General features: G+C 37.1%; 2 protein-coding genes across 4 annotated transcripts in view; one reads left to right on the forward strand and one right to left on the reverse strand.

Moving 5' to 3' along the window:
- galnt7 (UDP-N-acetyl-alpha-D-galactosamine: polypeptide N-acetylgalactosaminyltransferase 7) overlaps positions 1 to 18,618 on the reverse strand; it is a 40,784-nt gene extending 22,166 nt beyond the window's left edge. For 2 of the 3 annotated variants that reach the window (XR_009064194.1, XM_057844019.1), the window contains exons 1-9: positions 18,398 to 18,618; positions 9,616 to 9,727; positions 8,258 to 8,546; positions 7,591 to 7,757; positions 4,650 to 4,780; positions 4,429 to 4,508; positions 1,991 to 2,173; positions 618 to 735; positions 414 to 536 (exon numbers count right to left, since the gene is read on the reverse strand). Coding sequence is in view for 2 of the 3 variants with exons in the window: in XM_057844019.1 (XP_057700002.1) it covers positions 414 to 536; positions 618 to 735; positions 1,991 to 2,173; positions 4,429 to 4,508; positions 4,650 to 4,780; positions 7,591 to 7,757; positions 8,258 to 8,546; positions 9,616 to 9,727; positions 18,398 to 18,517 (1,323 nt within the window). In the remaining variant the exon portion in view is untranslated. Of the gene's footprint in view, positions 1 to 413; positions 537 to 617; positions 736 to 1,990; positions 2,174 to 2,369; positions 2,553 to 4,428; positions 4,509 to 4,649; positions 4,781 to 7,590; positions 7,758 to 8,257; positions 8,547 to 9,615; positions 9,728 to 18,397 lie in introns of all 3 variants that reach the window. The other variant, XM_057844020.1, reaches the window with a different exon arrangement.
- A 2,644-nt stretch (positions 18,619 to 21,262) lies between these two features.
- The window catches only part of kdm2aa (lysine (K)-specific demethylase 2Aa), a 43,907-nt gene continuing 42,014 nt past the window's right edge, over positions 21,263 to 23,155 (forward strand). Inside the window, exon 1 of the mRNA XM_057843641.1 lies at positions 21,263 to 21,377. Coding sequence (XP_057699624.1) covers positions 21,372 to 21,377 — 6 coding nt within the window. The 5' untranslated portion in view covers positions 21,263 to 21,371. The remainder of the gene's footprint in view (positions 21,378 to 23,155) is intronic.

The following is a 23,155-nucleotide window of genomic DNA, read 5'->3' on the forward strand; positions in this document are numbered from 1 at the left end:
ACTTCTAACAACGTCAGTCCAATGTTTACATTTTCATATCAGGAAAGAGCTATTACTGCTGCAGCCCTGCTTAACACGTGCTTGCATAGTCGACCCACAACTACATTTCAAGCGGTAACGCCTCATTACTCTGTAGTACTGAGACAAGCCCATGTTGATTGATCTTCAAGTTCTAGTGGCTTGTTTGTTTTAATGCTCGAGTGGTTCTGAACACAAGACACAAATTCCTTGTGTGATTGCAACATACTTGGCCAGTAAAGAAAATTCTTATTCTGACTTCAGAAACACAACATATACATTCAGTGGTGGTATTAAACCCATCACTTGCTATCCTTATCAATTTGTGTTTGTTAGTATTGTTTAACAATGGCTTTTAATGTTGCATAAATAACTGAAAGTTTGTGCTCCTGTACCTTTAGCGTAGGTGATGAACCAACATGTGGAGGAGGAGGATTGCCTTGCCACCCCGGAAGTCTGTATATATGGCCGACACGAGAGCATGGGACAAAGAGCAATTGGCCTCCACATTGCCATATCTACAAAGACAACAATATGCGAGTATAAAGTGCACGCGTTTAGCAATATAGAAAACTCAACAACCAGTACCAATATCTTACCTTGTAGGATATTTCAAAATTTTCTCCTCCCCATATCTGCAACCCGGGATCATACAGTCCCAGTTCAAAGAAATAGTCACGCTCAATAGCAAAGAGACCTCCTGCCATAGCTGGAGACCTATGCATTAACAGGCACATATACGAAGAAACAGATGAATCACCTCACCACAGTCCTCATGCGTGTTAATCATACACTCTTAACAACAGAGAATGGACGAAAAATAAATTTGGGGATGGTTGGGAGATGGAGTAAGAGTTTCATGAGACAAACCAAACACAAACATGCATGTATGTATGCATGTACCGCTACGTTAAATAAGCTCCAGCCTCCATTGACGAAGCTAAAGTTGATCAATAACATCAAAAACACAAGAGAAGACAGCTAAGCAGGTTGCTAAAACTTTTTAAAAATTGACTAGAGTTGTTAGAAATTATCAGTTAGAGCATTTTTAAAATGATAACGGATAATATCGACATTGGCTTTTCATTATCGGTTTTAGGCCAATATGCATATGGCAGTGCCCTATTGGCACTTTGCACTTGATACCAAAAATTCAGGTTTTTATTATTTCAACAATAGTGGTGCAATATAAGCAATTTTCCATAACTTTAGTTGAAGTTCTCTTATTTTTTTACAGAATGTTGATTTGGAAAACCTTAAAGTTGTTGCATTTATCATTATTAAAGCATCCAGTGGGGCATCACAATACAATTGGCCATAATATGTTTAGTCCACAACTACATGTATCGGTATAGGATTTTTGGAGTTGGACAATATCGAGATACTGGTTAAAACGTCATTATATGACAACTCTAAATTTACTATAGCTAAAAACAAAACAAAAAAAGCTGAGTCCTCAGTTTGCAATACTATCAGCATCATTGCCAGAACAAATCTCAACCGGGCCATGGTGCTATGAGTACTAACAGGGGCCCCAAAAGGCAAGAGGGTATGGTGGGTGGGTTTGATGCCATCTATGATGTGTACGCCCAAATAAAACACTAAAAAAGCTCCACGAATCCTAAGACATGCTTTTTAGCCCCTAGCTAATGCCAGCAGACAAGCAAGTTCAGGTAAGTTCACCAGCTGACCGGAAGTTTAAATGTCACCTTATCCCAAATGCTGCGTGCATAGTCCATTGAATTGGAACAGGTTTCTAAATATTTTTGAAAATGCTAAAAAACGCAAAGTGTTTATAGTTCTTGTTAACCAGCTAGGTTTTTTTTTGTCCCCCTTGGCAATTTGTTTACTTTCTCCACAATACAAACTAAATGGACTTAAAGTCCATTTGTTCCATTCCAAGTGTTGTATGGAGTTTTTCCACTTTTTAACAAGTTTTTTGCAGACATTTATTCAAGTTAGTTTTTAGTACCTATATGGCTCAGTACGAGTTTTTCTGAGTTTTTTTTCTCTGTCATTCAGAGGAACTCTCTTCCACAGCATGCTCCAATCCCAGGCTCCTCGAGCAAAGCCGTCTTCATCTCCTCCACCTTGCGGCTGAATGGTGTATGTCTCGCCGTGGATGGAGTCGATCAAAGGTACAGTACACACTGTTCTTTTAGGTGGAAATGAGATCACAGAAGTAGCCATTCATTCAAGACACATAAGGGAAATGGTGGTCACCGACATATACAGATATGTGGTGGGGTTTGTGAAGAGGATGAAACAATCAGGGTGAGGTGAAAGGATGGGAAATGGAGACACAAACAAAAATCGTTGTTAAGTAGCATGCAGTCTGCAATGTTTTTTACCTATAAGGTTCAGTGGTATGTTTTCTCTGTGCTTTCTCTCTCTGGTTTAGTGGTACTCTCTTCCAGAGTAGGCTCCAGTCCCATGCTCCTCTAGCCAGTCCGTCTTCATCCCCACCATGTTGGGGTTCCATACTATAGTCATTAGCATCTATATAGTCTATGAGTGGTACTGTACATACTGTCCTAAGCAAACAAACACAAACCTCAATCGGCATATTTGATACTTGAGTACAGTACTGGGTACTGTAACATTCATGGCGATACAACATCTTATTGGTTAAAATATGTGAATGCGACGTTTAAACCTTTGACTGATAGGCACTTGTAAACAAAAATAAGATCTAAATCTCCAGGCTCGACATTTTTCACAAAAAAAAAATATGTAGACCACTTGATATGTTAGCAACATGTGACATAGATATTGATCCAAGTCCTCTTGTGTACGTATAGTAGTATTAGTGCCACAACAATTAATCAATTAACTTGAGTAATTCGATTAGAAAAAAGATTCGAATTAAATTTTGCTGCTTTGAGTATTCGTTTAATTCAAGTGGTGTTGTAATGGTTTGTTTTGAAAGTGTTTTCATTTAGTTTTATTGACTTGGGTGGATACACTTCCCTCGAGTGGCAACTGTGAATATGACGTAACTCATTTCACATGGCTAAATCCAGCTGCTCCCTGTTAAGACCAACATAAATTAAGTTTTTGTTTGAGGTAATGCTTTTTTTAATGCGTTCGTAATTTAGTTTATATGTATAATTAGCCGTTTTTGTGGAAATATGTGTTTGAACCATTTGTTAGGAACATTGTAAAAAAAGAAAAACTTCAGCATTTTATAGCATTTAAGCTAGCTGACTTTTGCTATGCAAGTTAGCCAATTGGTCTTTTGTTATACATAGATCCTCATTTATTTATTTTTTTATGCCGTTTGAGGCCCAGCTCAGGTATTTTAATTTTTTATGATCCTTATTCGATTACTCGATTATTCGAACTACCGGTAACTAGTTCATCAATTAATTGACTACTAAAATAATTGATAATTGCAGCCCTAACTAGTATATCCATAAACTGTCTATCATTTTTTCGGTATTTTAATAGGTGTTATTCAGTCATGGAGTGACATTAAAATAAATCACCCAATGAATTTACTACAACCCCTGGCAAAAATTATGGGATCACCAGTCACGGGGGAATGTCACTCAATTGTGTAGAGGAAATAAAAACAGATGATTCACATGACCCAAAACCAATGTAATTTTAAATGTCAACTTTCTGACTAAGAGGGAAAAGTTTTGGTAGTTAGTAGCGTTTGCTTTTTCTGACCAAGCAAAAGTGCTAAAAAATATAGAACCACACAAAAAATTTGATTACTAAAACTACACCTGCATCAGACTTGATCAACTAATTAGTCTGTAGTTTAAAATCATAGCTTCAACACTAGATATGTCAAGTGAAACGTTAATGAAAATAAATATAGTGAAAATTTTAATCAAAATTCCTAAAGAAATAAAGAACAAATGAGAGGAAACTGAAGTTAACATATAAGACTAAATTGTATGAAAACACCTAAAGGAAATTTACAGGAAAGCCCAGGGAAAGCAATCCTGAATGTAAACAGAAAAGAAAATTGTTTACAATGGTCTAAGGAAAAGCTGTCATTCATTGAATCGCGATTCCAACTTCGTTTGGTACCATTCCAAATGTGATGTATGACGACATATAGCCGTTATACGTTAATTAATCCAAGTAACGATTTGACTCAGCATGGTTTTGAAATTTTGGGAGGAATTTGGGACTTGCTTCAGACTTTAAGTACTCAAGAACATTGTGGTCCAATATAGCATTCACCAACTTGAAGATGTCTGAAGTTGTTGACGGCAAGAACCTTTTGATCAATCTTACTTCTTGGCTTGACAAGATCTATATAATTGGAATTTATATATTTTTTTATTGTTACTATTGTCATTACAAATCACTACCGTCAAACTAAATAAAAGGAATGCCTTCGTTTTTTGTTGTTGTTGTTGTTGTTTTTTTTAAACACAATATCATTGTTACCTGTCCTGTGAAATAGGAGCCACCAGTGGAGCATACCAGTTGATCCCAACCTCGCAGTGAGCATCCAAGTATATTAGCACCTAAAAACACAAATATTTCAGTATTTCTAAAATTATTCATAAAATGAAACCACAAACGAATCAAATCTTATTTCTAAATCTAAGACATTTTGGTATAATAATTATCAAACACATTTGATGAAAAGCTAACAGTCAGGATACCTCTCCTTTTGTGGCCTTCTTGGCTCCAATACTTCGTGCCTGGATGAGACCTTCTCTTTTCTCATTTCTGTAGAGTTTCACAAGACCGTCCCACCGCTTGATGTACACCTCCAAGCGTTCCTTCAAATGGACTACACACAGAGGCAATTATTTTTAAATACACAGAGAAGGAATTTTGTCAACGTGCAAGTAAAATGACGGCGGAGAGAGAATTATATTGGCTTGTTCGAGAACAGGTTTCACACACTTTTTGTGATTCATTTTTTAAAAAGCTCAAGCAAATATGATGAGACTTGACAGATGTAATAGAGAAAATACCGTATTGGCCCGAATATAAGACGGCCCTGATTATAAGACGACCCCTTCTTTTTCAAGACTCTTAATTTAATTTTTATATAGAAAATAATTACAGTACATCCGAAACAAATGATTATATCAATATATTTGTGAGAAAAAACATGTCATTTTGCTTCATTCAGTTCTTAATATCTGAACATTTAAATATGTAAATTAAAGTGCAATCACATTCGTAAATGAATGGCTTCTGGTTTTTGAAATGTAAACCAATCTATTGTGATAAAACAACAAAATTGCAATAACTGCATTAACCATCAAAGTGAAGTCGAACTGTAACAGTAGTCTTGAAACAAATATAAATAAAGAAAAACATTGCAATAAAATAATGCAAACTGGTTAAACTTGAGAGTAACTGAGATCTGTCATGACAGAACATCGCTTCAATGATATCTGGCGCCATCTAGCGTCGTGAATGGGTATAACCTTTAGACCGCAAATATAAGATGACCCCCACCTTTTCGGTCGTATTTTAATGCAAAAAAAAACACTGTCTTATATTCGGCCCAATGCGGTAAGTATTTAACACGTCAACTGTTTTCTCATTAGTTACAGGTAGTCCCCGGGTTACGATGTACCCAACTTAGGTGATTTCGACTTTACGGTGCTGGAGAGAGGGGACAGATTACAGCTGCAAGCCTGCACGCACATTTGTTGCTTGTAAAGCATCCACAGATTCAACACCTGTATAGAACACCTTATACTTGGGGCGAGTTTGTGATCGTTGTTGATGATGTGCGGACGCTGACTGATACATGCTAGTCGTTTGTATGGATTGTTATTGCTTTTTCAGCAGCTAGTTATAAATGCAAATTTGAATTGCTGTCATTGAAGATGAAACTGATTTCATTTTTATTTTAGTTTCAGTCAGCAAGTCTTGATGTTAAGAGTAGCTGAAATCAGCAAACCTTAGCTTACTGTCTAGCTAGGACTTAGCTCCAACGTCTTGGCGAGGACAGTACAATGACGTATAATACATGTTTTTGGATGGTTATTTTGAAATTTGGTTACCCTTTAAGGGTACTTAAAGGGTTAATTCCGACTTACGCAGAAATTCAGGTTATGTCGCAAGCGTATGAATGGAACTCTTTCGTAACCAGGTCTGTATTTCCAAAGCTGCAATTCATGACATTTCTACCAAATATTGGTATTACCTCAAATAATTATAATATAATAATGTTATTAAAATGAGGGGTTGGTCCTAAGTGTGTTGGACTATTCACCCATTGGTCAATCGATATACTGTACAAGTGCAGTGATCAACTGCCAGTACAGGACCAAGTAAAACAAAAACTACAGAATAGGTAACGAGCTAGTTATCACAAAATCCAATGAGTAGCCAATCCCAGCTGTTACAAACGATTGTTAGCTTTAGCGGCTAGCATTTGAAGCTAAGGTTAAGTTAATACCATAAGTCGTTAGCATCTACATAGCATTAGAATCTACGTAACCAACCAATAGTCGAAAAGTTGACCCCAAGGCACACATAGGCCCGCCCCCTCATTTGAATAACACTTTTTTTTTGCATGTTCACGCTGAATAAAAAATAAATGCAGGAGCAAAGCACTTTTATTTATTGATTGATATTTAATTCACTTTATACATTTATTTTAAGATTTATTTAAATTTTTGAATCTTATTTTTGTATTTATCACAATTTTTATTTTTACTTTTATTTCCATATTCATATTTTATCTTTCAATCTTATTTCTTATTTTTGTATTTATAGTCATTTTTATTTTCACTTTTTTAAATGTTTTTCGATTTATTTTACACTTTTATCAGGCAGGACTTGTAGTGTGACAACTTGTCCGTTCCAAGACACACCGTGACACAGCATCTTGTTATCTGACACATGCATTAAAATTAGGGCTGTCAAAATTATCGCATTAACGGGTGGTAATTATTTTTTTTAAATTAATCACGTTAAAATATTTGACACAATTAACGCACATGCCCCACTCAAACAGATTAAAATGACAGCACAGTGCAATGTCCAAGTGTCCATGTGCAATGTTTTTGGAGTTTTGTCGCCCTCTGCTGGCGATTGGGTGCGACTGCTTTTATGGGCTTAAGCACCCATGAGCATTGTGTAATTATTGACATCAGCAATGGCGGGCTAGTAGTTTATTTTTTAATTGAAAATTTTACTAATTTTATTAATACGAAAACATTAAGAGGGGTTTTAATATAAATTTCTATAACTTGTATTAACATTTATCTTTTAAGAACTACAAGTCTTTCTATCCATGGATCGCTTTAACAGAATGTTAATAATGTTAATGCCATCTTGTTGATTTATTGTTATGATAAACAAATACAGTACTTACAGTATGTACCGTATGTTGAATGTATATATCCATCTTGTGTCTTATCTTTCCATTCCAACAATAATTTACAGAAAAATATGGCATATTTTATAGATGATTTGAATTGCGATTAATTACGATTAATTTTTAAGCTGTAATTAACTCGATTAAAAATTTTAATCGTTTGACAGCCCTAATTAAAATGCACATGCGCAAAGGAAACATTCAGTGCGGAGTAAAACACATTTTTAGATGTAGTCTGAGGAAAGCAAACCCACCTTTGTTGCTAAAATCATCTATCATGACAATCTCTGCCAAGTATCTCCTGGGAGTCCTCTTGATCACACTGTGGATGGTTCTCATTAAGGTAGACCACCCTTCATTATGAAAGACTATCACCACACTGGAGGTCAGCAGTCTGTCATCATAATGCCAGAACTTGCACCTATATTAATAGCAAAGAACAATAGAAAGGATTAAGAATGTTTGTGTGTACAGGTGTAGCATAGTTATTGTACAGTTAGGGTCAGAAATATTTGAACAGAAACAGTCGTTTTGTAATTTTAGATGTTTATGATAACACTCAGCATAAAATTATATCATCAATAAGGTCCTAAAGTGCACTCTAAAATGTAATTTGTGCATATTCACTTCCAAATTGGAGCAAGGGATTAGGAAAAATAGTTGTTGTTTTTTTTTAATAGAAGTGATCAGTGGACAAGCGTTTCTCTTTTGTTATGGAAATAGGATATCTACCGTGCCAGGCCACCTTAGCTTTAGCTATCCCGGATGAGTTACAAAGGCTAAAAATTTGTAAACCCCAATCTGTGTTTTACAGTCAATCGCAGCGAGGCATCAGGGTAATTATTCAATTTCCAACTTTTCGGATAAGTATGATAGTCATGTAGTAGTCAATGAAATTTAGCATAAACATGAAGTACTCACTCGTCATGGCGTATATCTCTAATTGTTCTGTCCAGTGATATCATGTCACTAGCAACCATGTTGAAGCCAAACTCTTTGATGGAAGCATGGATTGTTTCCTTGTATTCTGGGCCCAGAACAAATGGCTTTGCATCTTCTCCTGGGCCAGCATGGACCCCTGGAGGCTCAGGTTCTTTGGGTTCAAAGTTTCCAAGAACACCTTTTTTGAGGACTGGGGCATTGTAACTGTGAAAGTTGGGTTTGAATGTTGCGTACTCCTTCTTGGGGGTCTGCCTATTGTTGCCTCCTCCTGGAGATGAAACCAGAAAGCTCGATATGTCAAATTGTGATATGAATCAATTCTAAATTCAAACATTTAAGTACCCAAAAATATATAATTGCATTTGCAGGACTTGGATTTGAAATTGTCTGACACTATTTTCAGGAAATGATAACAAATAATGAGAGACGATAAACAAATCTGCCATTGGGTGCATTTATGTATAATATTAGTCCTGCAATGATTAATTAATTAACTCGAGTAATTCAATTAGAAAAAAGATTCAAATCAAATTTTGCTGCTTCGAGTATTCGTTTAGTTATAGTGGGGTTGTAATGGTTTATTTTGAAAGTGTTTGCATTTGGTTTTATTGATTTGGGTGGATACACTGCCCAATAGAGACAAGTGATTTATCATGGCTGAATCCTGCTGCTTCCTGTTAAAGACCAACATAAGGTTTTTGTTTTCGCTAATGTTTTTTATGCATTTGTAATTTATTGGTATATTTAGCTGTTTTTTGTGGGAATATGTTAGAATGATTTGTTAAGAGCATTGTTGATTTAAAAAAAAAAAAAAAAAAAAAAGTTAGCAATTTATAGCATTTAAGCTAGCGGACTTTTGCTATGCAAGTAAGCCCATTCTTTTGTTGTACATAGATCCTCATTTATTAGTTTTTTTTAAATACAGTTTGAGGCGATGCTCAGGTATTTTATTTCTGAATGAAAGTGCAATCCTGCAGAGTTTGAAGAAACACTCTGGAATTTTATTTTATACTCTCATTTAATGCTCTTTTGAAAGCGCAATCCAAAAAATCTCTTAAATTGTATTCTGCAACAAAATAAATGTTCCTCATCTGATTACTCGATTATTTGAACGAACTAGTTGATAGATTAATCAACTACTTAAATCATCGATAGCTCCAGCCCTATACAATATCATTTTCATTTTTACCCCTCATTAACATAACTGTATAATGAATGCTTAATATATTGGCTAGAGTGCTTTGGAGGCCTGATCAAATAAAAAAGGGGGAAAAAAAGGGTTCAACTTCAACCACAGTTTGCTTTTTTTGGATTATTAAAAACATTTTAGATCTCACCATTTTTCAGTCTGATTGAGTTGAGGTCAACTTCGATACCTTCCACGTGTGGCCAGGGTAAAACAGGTTTAAATTGGTCTGCTGGGTCTCCTTTTGGCAGCAATCCATAAACCTATAAAAGAGGGGTATTATATTATATATGGCCCCTTTACAACTATATTAACTCAAGAATTTTACATCAGAGTTCTAACCATAAAAAGTATATGTAGGGTAAAGTTAATACGCTATTTATAAATAAACATAGTTGTTTTTAATGCAGCTGTAACTAAAGTATGTATGTGCAGGTGCTGTTAAAAATACCACTACAATATTACAATATCATGTAAAAGCTGATTTCAGTAATTGCATTCAAGGGATAAAACTTGTGTGTTATATGTGTCCTGGCCTCCATCATTATGTGTGTTGCAACAAATACATCGCACAAAACTATATACAGTGGGGCAAATAAGTATTTAGTCAACCACTAATTGTACAAGTTCTCCAACTTGAAAAGATTAGAGAGGCCTGTAATTGTCAACATGCGTAAACCTCAACCATGAGAGACAGAATGTGGAAAAAAAAAACAACTGAAAATCACATTGTTTGATTTTAAAGAATTTATTTCCAATTTAGAGTGGAAAATAAGTATTTGGTCACCAGATTTCTGGCTGTCAAAGAGGTCTAACGAGGCTCCACTCGTTACCTGTATTAATGGCACCTGTTTTAACTCATTATCGGTATAAAAGACACCTGTCCACAACTCAGTCAGTCACACTCCAAACTCCACTTTGGCCAAGACCAAAGAGCTGTAAAGGACACCAGAGAAAAAATTGTAGACCTGCACCAGGCTGGGAAGACTGAATCTGCAATAGGTAAAATGCTTGGTGTAAAGAACTCAACTGTGGGTGCAATTATTAGAAAATGGAAGAGATACAAGATCACTGATAATCTCCCTAGAACTGGGGCTCCATGCAAGATCTCACCCCGTGGCGTGAAAATGATAAGAACGGTGAGCAAAAATCCCAGAACCACACGGGGGGAGCCTAGTAAATGACCTATAGCGAGCTGGGACCACAGTAACAAAGGCTACTATCAGTAACACAATGCGCCGCCAGGGACTCAAATCCTGCACTGCCAGACGTGTCCCCCTGCTGAAGCCAGTACGCGTCCAGGCCCGTCTGCGGTTCGCTAGAGAGCTTTTGGATGAGCCAGAAGAGGACTGTGAGAATGTATTATGATCAGATGAAACCAAAATAGAACTTTTTGGTAGAAACACAGGTTCTCGTGTTTGGAGGAGAAAGAATACTGAATTGCATCCGAACAACACCATACCCACTGTGAAGCATGGGGGTGGAAACATCATGCTTTGGGGCTGTTTTTCTGTAAAGGGACCTGGACGACTGATCCCTGTAAATGAAAGAATGAATGGGGCCATGGATCGAGAAATTTTGAGTGAAAATCTCCTTCCATCAGCAAGGGCATTGAAAATGAGACGTGGCTGGGTCTTTCAGCATGACAATTATCCCAAACACACAGCCAGGGCAACAAAGGAGTGGCTTCGTAAGAAGCATTTCAAGGTCCTGGAGTGGCCTAGCCAGTCAACAAAGGAGTGGCTTGGTAAGAAGCATTTCAAGGTTCTGGAGTGGCCAAGCCAGTCTCCAGATTTCAACCCCATAGAAAATCTGTGGAGGGAGTTGAAAGTCCGTGTTGCCCAACGACAGCCCCAAAACATCACTAGTCTAGAGGAGATCTGCATGGAGGAATGGGCCAAAATACCAGCAACAGTGTGTGAAAAGCTTGTGAAGAGTTACAGAAAATGTTTGGCCTCCATTATTGCCAACAAAGGGTACATAACAAAGTATTGAGATGAACTTTAGGTATTGACCAAATACTTATGTTCCACAATGAGCGCAAATAAATTATTTAAAAATCAAACTGTGATTTTCTGTTTTTTTCCCCCCACATTCTGTCTCTCATGGTTGAGGTTTGCCCATGTTGACAATTACAGGCCTCTCTAATATTTTCAAGTAGGAGAACTTGCACAATTAGTGTTTGACTAAATACTTATTTGCCCCACTGTACAAAGAAAATATTAATATACTCTGCTTTTGCTTTGTATGTTCAGCTGCTTATGAGTGAGTGCTCTGTCAGACTTTATTTTTAATCATCTGTGTGACTTTTGGTGATTTATGCAAACATCTACAAAAGACAAACAGTAAGAATCCAGCGTTGTTCACAGTCTTGTTCTCAGAAGCATTACGCTCTGTGCAAAATTAAGGCTGTGTTTAGACTGCAGGCATATCTGATTCCAATTGGATTCCTCCTCAAATTCGATTTTTAAGGCTGACTCTTCACACTATTTCTAGCAAGTGTTAGATCTTTTTCAGACTCGGCCGCATTATTGACACACCGGACAGACTGCTGTGGCAACAAAGGCGTGATCCTGCGTAGACTAATGTGACGGACAGTTAAAAACCATCTGAGCTGTTCAGACTGAAGCCATGTCTACACGTAGCAGGGTCATGAATTTCATAAATTATATTATGAAGTCTATGGCAGGGTATTTGGCAAATAGAACTTTTTCTAAGTTAGTTCAGTTTTTCTTTTCTCCCAGACAATTGTTTCAGGTTGTTTTAATTAACTTTTTCTACGGTTTGGCCTATCATCCACACACACATTTAAACAAGGGTTCTTGAAAACTAGGAGTGGGAACCACTTGGTACCTCACGCTACGATACGATTTGCGATACAAAGCTCACGATCGATGATCTGACGATATTGGGATACAACGATTATCGATACACTGGTCAGGAAATTCTAGGATACTCTACAAACAACTAATAAACAGAAAAACAAGCTTCTGCTGTGAATTGGAATGAGTACATCACTAGTAGACGTCCAATCCATTTGAACTGGGAGGGTGGCAGCGAATGAACATTCGTTCATTCGCTGCCAACCCTCCCACTACAAACAGATTGAACGTCTATGGCCGTCAGTGGCAGCCATTGCCAGGCAATGAGGTAATTTTGGGCCATTTAAGGTCATTTACCTGTTGATGTTCAGTTACTTCCTGTTGATTTTGGGGTATTTTATGGGTCACTTCCTGTTTATTTGAGCTACAGAACAGGAATCGACCTGGGAATCACCCAAATGAATAGGCAGTGACTCAAACTCAACAGTAAATGACCTGAAAATGCCCTAAAATGACCCGCAAGTGACCTGTAAATGCCCTTAAAATCGGGCAGAAAGACTGTGAATGCTCTGGTTTCGAATGAACGAACATTCCCAATCTAAATGGATTGGGTGTCGTGCAGGGGCGGACTGGGACTAAAAAGCAGCCCTGGACTTTGACTCAGCCCAGCCCACAAGAATTGCTATACGAAGGGAAACACCGACCCCCTAGGGGGTTCGGGGGCATGCCCCCCCGGGGATTAAAAAAAAAAAAATTTTTTTTACACATTTTATTGTAAAATGCATCAATTTCGTGCACTTTGAGAAAAAATGAAGAAAATGTGTCTAGACTGTGACTGTCTGACTTGAGGCGCTCAAAGTACTGCAAGGCTGAACTGGAGTTTGATTCATTTTCTGTACTAGCTCTATGATCAACCTGAATAAACAAATGAAAGAATTTATTTTTCAAAGCAAGTTTTATGTATCCAATTGATTATAATATATCTCTATATATCTCTGTCTATAAAATGACTTCATTGTTTATGCCATAATTCAGTGGTCTCCAAACTATTACACATAGGGCCGCAGCGGGCGAGGGATTTCATTCCAACAAAACAAGACAACACGTATCCACCAATCTGGTGTCTTACAAGTGTAATCAGTTGATTGCAGTCAGGTGCTGCTTGTTTTAGCAGAAACTTCTTTGGTTAAACTGTCGGTACTCGATCGGTTGAAACAAAAACCAGGCCCCACAGCGTCCCTTGAGGACCGGTTTAGAGACCACTGTTGTGTTGATTTAAATGTGATTTTTATGGTCTTCATGTGATGTAAAGCACTTTGAATTGCCTTGTGTTGAATTGTGCTATATAAATAAATTTGCCTTGCCATAATTAATCTTGCCATACAAATAATAAATTTCAATGAAAATACAATAAACATTTCAAGACAAATCCTGTATACATAACCTTCATTGGAAAGTATTAACCTTAAAACAAAACGATATATAAATGATTAATATATATAACATCAATTTAACTACCTAAACTTTAAAGTAAAGTTTATTAATATTTTGTTATATTTCTTCTGAATTAATATTGCTGCTGCGTGTGCATACGTTGTTTTACAGCTAAAATATTTTTCTTAGGAGAGTGCTAGTAGGACTAGCATACTGTAACTTGACACGATTGCAAACGGGTACATGGGCTAGCTGGCACTAACCCTTTAATTGTCATTTATTTCATTTAAAATGTAGCTACCTGGTGGATAACTGCCAGTATACCGAGCAAGTAACCCTCTTCATCACTACTTACTTTCCCTGCGTTTGTCTGGGGAAGTTCCATATCGTTACCCCCCTCCCTCTTCTTTTCTCTCTCCCTGCACCGGTTGCACGTCAGAGCGGCTGCCGCTCCCACACTCAGCATCGCCGGGGGCTGGGCTGTTGACTTGTTACCCGACGTGGCCGTTGCAGCTTGCGAAAATATTTGTCAATTTATGACATTTTAATGCTTCGCTCTCCAGTTTCTTTAATTTTTTCTCCCTAACCTTCTCAGCGCCACCCTTCTCTTTTCTTTTTTTGCCACCACCATTCGTATTGACGCATGTTGTTATTTTGCTTCCACAAGGATCCAATGAAGGCTACTCTGTGCTTTCTTCGTTCTTCTATCAGATTGGCAGTGCCAGGCGCATTGCTGCCACCTGTCGGATTGGATGCGAACTGTAGTTAATCAGAGGATAGGGGGGATAAAAACAGTGATGTATAATGAATGGCGGCCGCCGGCCGTCCAGGGCACCGGCCGTTCTGTGATCCTCCAGAACCCACAGATTACCAGTCCGCCCCTGGTGTCGTGCACCGTCAATGCAGCCTGTTCTGAGACACTATTATGGTAGAATATTTTGGTAGCAACTTGTTGGTTCCTTTTTATTTTTTTCGACATTGACACCTTTTTAAAACGTTATCTCGATTCTTGGCAGGAGCATATCGATAACCTTTTGGGATACAATGTATCACGATATATCACCATTTCAATATTTAGTCACACCCCTTTTGAAAACTGCGGCCAGAGTGAAGATGTACAAATTCTGCCTTTGTAGCGCCATCATGTGGACACTGATAACCGAAGATTTAACTCTGGAAACGTCACTGGACTGCGACAAACTTTGTCCCTATGTCACACATGAGACCAATGTTTACATTTGGAGTAAATTAGACAGGTGCTTTTTTTTGCTTACATTTATTTACTAACTCTTGCAGTGTTTCATATTGAAGAACACATGCGAAGGATAGGGGTATTATGGACAATTATTTTTCGTGCATCGTTATGAATGTACTTAAAAATGAATAAATGCGGTTGGCTGTGGAAGCTTTTTTTTTCTACAAACGTGCTGGTGTGGACGTAATTATTTTTTGCCGACGTATTAGGGCAGGATCCTCAGTTTTAAAAAACCCTGCTAGGTTTAGACATGGCCTGAGAAGCATCTTGTCCATATCTGATATGAAGTTATTACAAACACATAAACAATTGCCATTAAGTTAAAAATCTATAATATTTAGTAGGTTTTGACTAGGGCTGTCAAAAATATCGCGTTAACGGGCGGTAATTAATTTTTTTAATTAATCACATTAAAATATTTGACGCAATTAACGCACATGCCCCGCTCAAACAGATTAAAATGAAAAATGACAGTACAGTATAATGTCCGTTTGTTACTTGTTTTTTGATGTTTGGCTTCCTCTGCTGGCGCTTGGGTCCAACTGATTTTATGGGTTAGTACCATGAGTGAGCATGGTGTAATTATTGACATCAGTAATGGCGAGCTACCAGTTTATTTTTTGATTGAAAATTTTACAAATTTTAATAAAGCGAAAACTTTAAGAGGGGTTTTAATATAAAATTTCTATAACTTGTACAAACATTTATCTTTTGAGAACTACAAGTCTTTCTATCCATGGATGGCTTTAAGAGAATGTTAATAATGTTAATGCCATTTTATTGATTTATTGTTATAATAAACAAATACAGTACTTATGTACCGTATGTTGAATGTATACATCCGTCTTGTGTCTTATCTTTCCATTCCAACAATAATTTACAGAAAAATATGGCATATTTTATGGATGGTTTGAATTGCGATTAATTACGATTAATTAATTTTTAAGCTGTAATTAACTCGATTAAAAATTTTAATAGTTTGACAGCCCTAGTTTTGACCTACGGAGGGCGCCATGTTTTATGTGCGCAATGGATGCTCGAGGTGATGATGTAGATTGTCACTGTCACTAGACAAACTACACCGGGTTACTCCAATTCCTTCTACGCGGCGATACATTCAACACATGAACACATCGGTTAAAAGCGGCGAGTACTTACTATTTGTCTTTATTGAGTCTCTTATTACCTTTTCAATTTTCATTGCCTCAAAATACTTTTTGCATGTGCTTACATTAGTCACATATCATGTTTAAACTACCCTTATTTGATATTACCACATTTAAGTTTTTACTTAAGGCGTCTTTAGTATGTTCTGTCTGTATGCATCCAAACAAAACAAGCTGAAAGTGCAAGGTGGTACTTTGGGTGTCAAATTCGCCTCTTGTAGCACGTTTCGCAGGTGTAGCATATTTTGGCAGAACACCGTTTTTCTATCCTACTCTCATCTCATCCAGTCTTTCCTGTTCATTTTGCTTTTGCTGCTCATTTTGTGAAATATCGACAATGCTGTCATGCTCGTAAATGTTCCTCTCGGGTTCAAATTGAAAGGGTTGAACAGATGACATGTTTATGTCGCTCGAGCAGGGGTGGGCAAACTATTCCACAAAGGGCCGCTGTTGGTGCGGGTTTTTGCTGCAACCCATCAAGAGGACACCTTTTCACCAATCTGGTGCGTTATAAGTGCATCCAGTTGATCGCAGTCAGGTGCTTCTTGTTTCCATTGAAACATAGTTGTTTAAAAGCTCTGTGCTGCATCAGTTTGAACAAAGACCAAGACCCACTGCGGCCCTCGAGGACCGGTTTGCCCACACCTATGCTAGAGTCATACTCCGGAAGCGCGGCAGCGTAACGTCACCGCCCTGTGATGTCAACAACAATGGCGACCTACTAGTCCAGGGGTCAGCAACCCGCGGCTCCTGAGCGCTGCCCTAGTGTCTATTTGTAGCTTTGTGGTGCTTCATTCTCTATAGGATACACTTCAGGGAAAATTAAACATTTAATCATTTAGGCTCATTATGTATTTGTAGCCACCTTAGTCATTTTGATAGTAGGCTAACATACTGTAGCTAATAAAGATACATACAGCATGTATTGCCTTCATTATAAGGTTTATTAAGGCTTTTAAGTTTTTGCGGCTCCAGACATATTTGTTGTCTGATTTTTTTTGGGGTCCAAAATGGCTGTTTCATCATTTTGGGTTGCCGACCCCTGTAGTAGTCAAAGAAATTTTAAAAATTGTATAAAAATGAAAAACATCAAGAGGGGTTTCAATATCAAATTATTTTAACTTATAATAATGTTTATCTTTTAATAACTACAAGCCTTCCTTTCTATCCGTGATTTCCTTTAAGTACAAATTCCACATGTTCATTCATAGTTTTGACACTTCCAGTGAGAATCTTCAATGTAAATAGTTGTGAAAATAAAGAAAATGCATGAATGCGAAGGTGTAGCCAAACTTTAGGCCTGTACTCTCATGTAGATCTAGGATGTCAAATTTATCGGCCCCATTTCGGCCCTTGGGTTGTTCTGCCTGACAGGCCTGTTGTAGCTCATTTATACTGTCTATACAAAATCACATGCTTTTATTTTGACATTGGCATCATAAAACTGTAGATCTGTAATTTGTGTGATCGAGTGCCTGCACTTGGCTCATATTTGTGTCCGCAATAACATTCATTCCTTTACTCCTTCCCAGTCAAAATGGATTGGACGTCAACCACCGTCAATGGCAGCCAATGAGTTGACAAGAAATTGACCCAAAAATGCCCTAAAACCAACAAGAAGCGACACCAAATCAACAGGAAGTAACCTGGAAATCCTCCCAAATCAACAGGAAGCAGCCTAAAAGACGCCCAAAAAATTAACAGGACATGACCCAAATTTTACAGGAAGTGAACCGTAGGTATATTAAAATTACATGGAATTACACAACATGAACCTGCCATTGACAACGATAGACGTCCAATTCAGTTACAATGGAAGGACTGTCTGTGAATGCTCATCTTCCAGTGCCATTGACGGCGCTCGACGTCCATTCTATTTTGATTGGGAGGAACGTTCATTCGCCAAAATCAGTCAAAGTGGATTGAATGTCGAATGCCGTCAATGGCAGCCAGTGAGTCAACTTATTTCCCCCAAAACAAACTAGTCCGACCCACGTGAGATCTAATGGCCATAAATGTGGCTCACCAACAAAACTGATTTGGCAAAATAAATAAATAAATAAATAAAATACTATGGTTACCAAACAGATAACTATATTTAAAAATACATAACAAGTAAAGCCCTTTAACTTCAAAATAAGTGATGGGAAACCCGGATATATCTAGTTACACGTCGACTGCTTCACATGATTGCCAAATTATTGAGGTGTGACGTTCCAGGTGAAAGAAATTTGGAGTTTCAATTCATTTACTCACCCGAGCGTCAGAGTGATTCTCGGAGCTCAGTTTGGCTAATGACGACCACAACACCGCTAATACGAGGAATGAAACAATTACAACTAAACCCCGCAAAATTAATCCCACTTTAACTCTCATATTAAAAAATCTCGGGAGTGAGTCTTGAACGCCAGTATCACACCGCAGTCAGGTCAGAAACAAGTTAAACCAACCGCCAGTTTTTTTTCCCATAGTGTGTATTACGGTAATGCACCGACAATACACGGAAATCCCGACATTCAAAATAAAAGTCCCTGAGTAGAAAACAAATAATTTCTAAAATTTGCATTACATACATACATAGGCCTATATATGGCGGAAAACACTCAGGTGACTTGAAATTCCGCTCTGAGCCCCCTAATTTGGCCAAATTTCAAAATTGTCCTACATGCATGTGTGATGATGCATCATTGGAAAGCTCTTAAAATCTCAATTTTCTTGGGAAAGACATTTTTTGAACAGGAGGGCATTTAAAAAATAAATAAATAAACAAACTGGAGGTGAGAGCACGCGAGAGCATAATTAAAGACACCATGATTTTAATGACATACTTACCTCTTTTCGATCCAAAAACTCCCATGTAGCATGTATCACCGAGTGTCAAGACACAGCTGTGAATGGCCACAGCCGGAATTTAGGGGGATTTTCTGGGTGAAACATGGTAATTGTCAGGGAAGTTCAATTTTGAACTCCGAGAAAAGTATCAACAGATAGCTCAATGAGAAATGAATCAACCCAGCCAAGGATTGCCTGCTTCGAAGACTTTATGAACAAGATATATATCAGGGGTACAAAATGCGTGCTCCAGCCAGGTGCTGTGTACACGCAGGTTTACAACAAGAATACACAAGTCAAGGATCTATATGGTTGTTGAAATGATACCTGCTATGAAAATAAAAACAAAACTTATTAATGCCCACCTCTGGTGATTTTCAGCTGAAAAACATTGTGAGTTACGATCTTGGAAAACTAGCGCTAGCTTGTAAAAGGGGGAGTAAAATCAGATAAGACAGTCCACAGAAACCCTTTGTATTATGTTCAAACAAATACATGTGCAGCACAAGAACATAGATGAATACAGCCTAAAAAATGGAATATAGTATCTTAACAGTTATGTGTTTTATAAGCATGAATAAAATATTTTTTCAAAGTAATATAACAAGGGTCGCGATGCAGAAATCGCAGACATTAAGGAGTGATGGTTTTCATTTTTATATACTTACCCTTTTAAAAGTTTTTTTTCTCTTTGTTTGGATCGATTATCATCCAAAATATTGGGGAAAATGCGACAGTAACGAAAAAAAATACAATTAAGCGATAGTTATGCAGTAGATATCCATGACTTATTTACATTATTTTTTTCATTGTAACGTAATTTTAAAAAAAAAAGTTTAAAATATGCGAGTGAATAATTTTTTTAAAAGTCGTTTTTTTGTAAACTAAATATTAGACATCAATTAATGATTCTGAACTAAAAATGACAGACATTCTGAATAATAAATACTATTACTTACCTTCTTTTTATGGCTAGGTTGAAACAAAAGCGGTTGCGCGACGTCTGTAAACAGGGATATCCAGGGTAAAACGGACAAATTAAAAATAGTGCTTAATGCAGGGCTTAATGCGCCATGAATCTGCTAAGGCAGCATATATGCATATTGTTCTATCAAACACAACAGTTTTTTTGGCTTGAAATACAGCAGTTTATTTTAGAGGGGGGTGCAAGAGCAGAAACAGCTTTGTCAGTCTTGTCTGTTTTCCGCCATATATAGTATTCTGAAATGCAGCATCAGATTTTTAAGAGAGTAACTTGATTCTATAGAATGGAATAATCAAGAGTGCCACAGAACTGTATAATTGGAGATTGCTTTTATTTATTTATTTACACATGGTTCAACATAAAAAGACAATAAATAAATAAATAGATAACCAAAAAATAATGAATAAAATAAACAAAAACAATAGACCGTCTACATAAAATTAAAGGTACATTGCATTCTTGATTTTTCCTAACATACACATAATGATAACATACCCACTATTTCATGTGCTTTGTCTGACCCAAGATGGCAGCTGCTTAGTTACGCCAACCAACTCAGCCTTAACAGCTCTAGCTTTATTTTACACATCTATGGGCATCACCGCATTGTAGTTGCGCATTACCGTAATGCTGACTGAGTTCGTCTTTCTGATTGGAGCCGGGTTTGGCCGTAATCAAAAACACAAAACGATTTTGTGTTGGTAGTTTCCGGCCTTGTATAGAATAAGTCTTTTATCGTCATTCAAGGTTTTCTCTGTACACCTTTTAACATTTTTTTAGTACCGGAAATGTCTTCCAGCACAATCGGGTCGGCGCATGCGCAAAGAGAGAGCCAGTGTGGCCACCTGCGGCAACTAAAAGTGGGGCCATAGGTGCCATATAGAAAACTGGATGTGTACAAGGCGTTCCGAGCCAACGGGATTAAGTGTCGTCACTTAGCGGCCATTTTGCGTCAGAAATATTCGATTAAATATAACATTGTGGTCAAAGGAGTGCATACTTTAAAATAGCTATCCATTGCCTAATTTTTGACCGATTTTCAAATGACTTGGTCATAAACTAAATAAACGTAAATATCGGAGATGCAGTCAAATAACTGCAATCTTTAAAAAATATTTTTTTTAAATGTTTAACATCCAACCTGTGTTACAGTCATATAAATATCGTTTGTTATAAACAAACTCATTTGTAAATCCGTCAATAAATCAGCGAATTAAGACTATTTTAGTGGCGAAAATCACTCACCTTACATGGGCTAAATTGGACTCCCGCCAGAGAAGTCTTCTGTCGCAGGATGGCCGCTTGTTACTGACGGTGCCGAATCCGCCTTTTACACTGAGTGCGACATTTTTAGAAGAAGAAGAAGAAATAGAAGCAGAAGAAGAAACAATAACGATTTTAACTCGTGGAAACATGGGGGTAAGAAGAATATCTTAACATTACATTATATCTTTCTATAAAGGTACTGTTTAGCACATTCAAAATGAGAAGCTGGGGCGTTTGTTCGTTATATGCCTCAAGGCAGTGAAACGGAAAGATCACGGCGTGCGGAAATCATATATTAATACAAAGTTTCATCAATTTTACCATACAAGACAACCCAAGTAGTTACTATGCTGATTGTCATTTTTTCAGCTACAGTCAAATCACATTACAATTGCCACTTGGACAAAAAATTAGAAATGATCTTTTTTACAAATTTTTGTTTGAATTCTACAAGGCTCTTATTTCCAATGATGAACCTTGTTCTTTCATTCAAAAAATCCCAATAGATAGAGGAAAATGTGAAATATTCGGCCCATTGACACAATGATCAAGCTCAGTGTTTTTTTGTAATCCAAATTAGGATCAGCTATAGTGGATTCTAAAGTTTTTAAACCACATCTTTCTTTCTTTCTTTCTTTATTATTATTATTTTTTTAAAACAAAATGTTCGGTATATAATCTTTATGACTTGAATTTCATGTACTTGACATTTGCCCTGACAACTTGACCTTTAACATAATTTGTTTTTGTCCTTGACACAGTCCTTGTACTAGCCAGTATATTCACATCATCAAAGCAACTTCATTTTTCACATAAAACCGCCAATCTGTCCCAGCTCAAATGGATTAGATGTCTAGCACCGTCAATGAAAGCCAATTAGTTTAATGGATGATTGATATTGCAGTACTGATGGTATTTAATTGTAAATAATATATATACAGTAAATATAAAACAAACACAATATAAACGACAGCAAAAGGAATACACCGAACTCCCATGTGGCACATTAAGACTGTTTTAGCCTTTAAAGACACTCAAATTTACCATTCTCTGTGTACCTGAACAGGACATTTCTTATTAAAAAAAAAAAAAAAATCTTTTACTGAACCCTATTATCTTCAAGCGCTTTGGGTAGAATTTCTTAAAAAATAAAAACACTTCTACTTAACCTTAAAGCGGAAGTTAAAGATTTTTTTTACATTAGGTTTAATCTTCAAGTTAACAGGGGTTTAGTTTAGAGGTGCACGATAATTATCGGTCCGATATTAGGAACTATGACGTCATCCCAATAAATCCGATAACATTATTAATAGCCCCGATAATATATAATATTTTTGGTATGGTGTCGATGGATTGGATGTGTGCGTTTGTTTCCACTCGTGTTTTGCCAGTATGCAAAGTTTTGTTACTGTTCTAGAAGCTGTATTTTTCCATAACTAAGTGATAAACTTTACTATGGCAATTAGCAAATGTTTGCATTTTACAGTGTTATGTTTACAAGTTCTTGAGAGGTCTTGTGGTTATTGATAGCTTTGCTGTCCTATAATTGCCAGGTTAAGAAAGTTGTTTAATGGACCAAGACCACAAAAGTCTTATCTCCTGTTGCACCAAATGTTTTATCTGCTGACAAACCAAAATAGTCAAATCCACCACTAGTATTTTTGACCTACAGGTGTTCAAAAACTCAGGTGAATATACATTAAAAAATTATATATATAATTATCCGTTATCGTATCGGTATCGGCCTTGAGGAACAGGAAGTTATAGATATCGGTATTGGTTTCAAAAAATGGATATCGTGCACTCCTAGTTTAGTTAGTTGGTGGAGTTGATTTCAACAAATTCTGTTTTGTTTGCAAGTTATTTGTTAGTTTCAGGGCTCCGGAGTGGCTAAGCTAGCGCGAGTCAATGGCACCATTATAGCATGCCAA

Source organism: Corythoichthys intestinalis, chromosome 8 (assembly GCF_030265065.1).
Source record: "Corythoichthys intestinalis isolate RoL2023-P3 chromosome 8, ASM3026506v1, whole genome shotgun sequence".
NCBI classification, from domain to species: Eukaryota; Metazoa; Chordata; class Actinopteri; order Syngnathiformes; family Syngnathidae; genus Corythoichthys; species Corythoichthys intestinalis.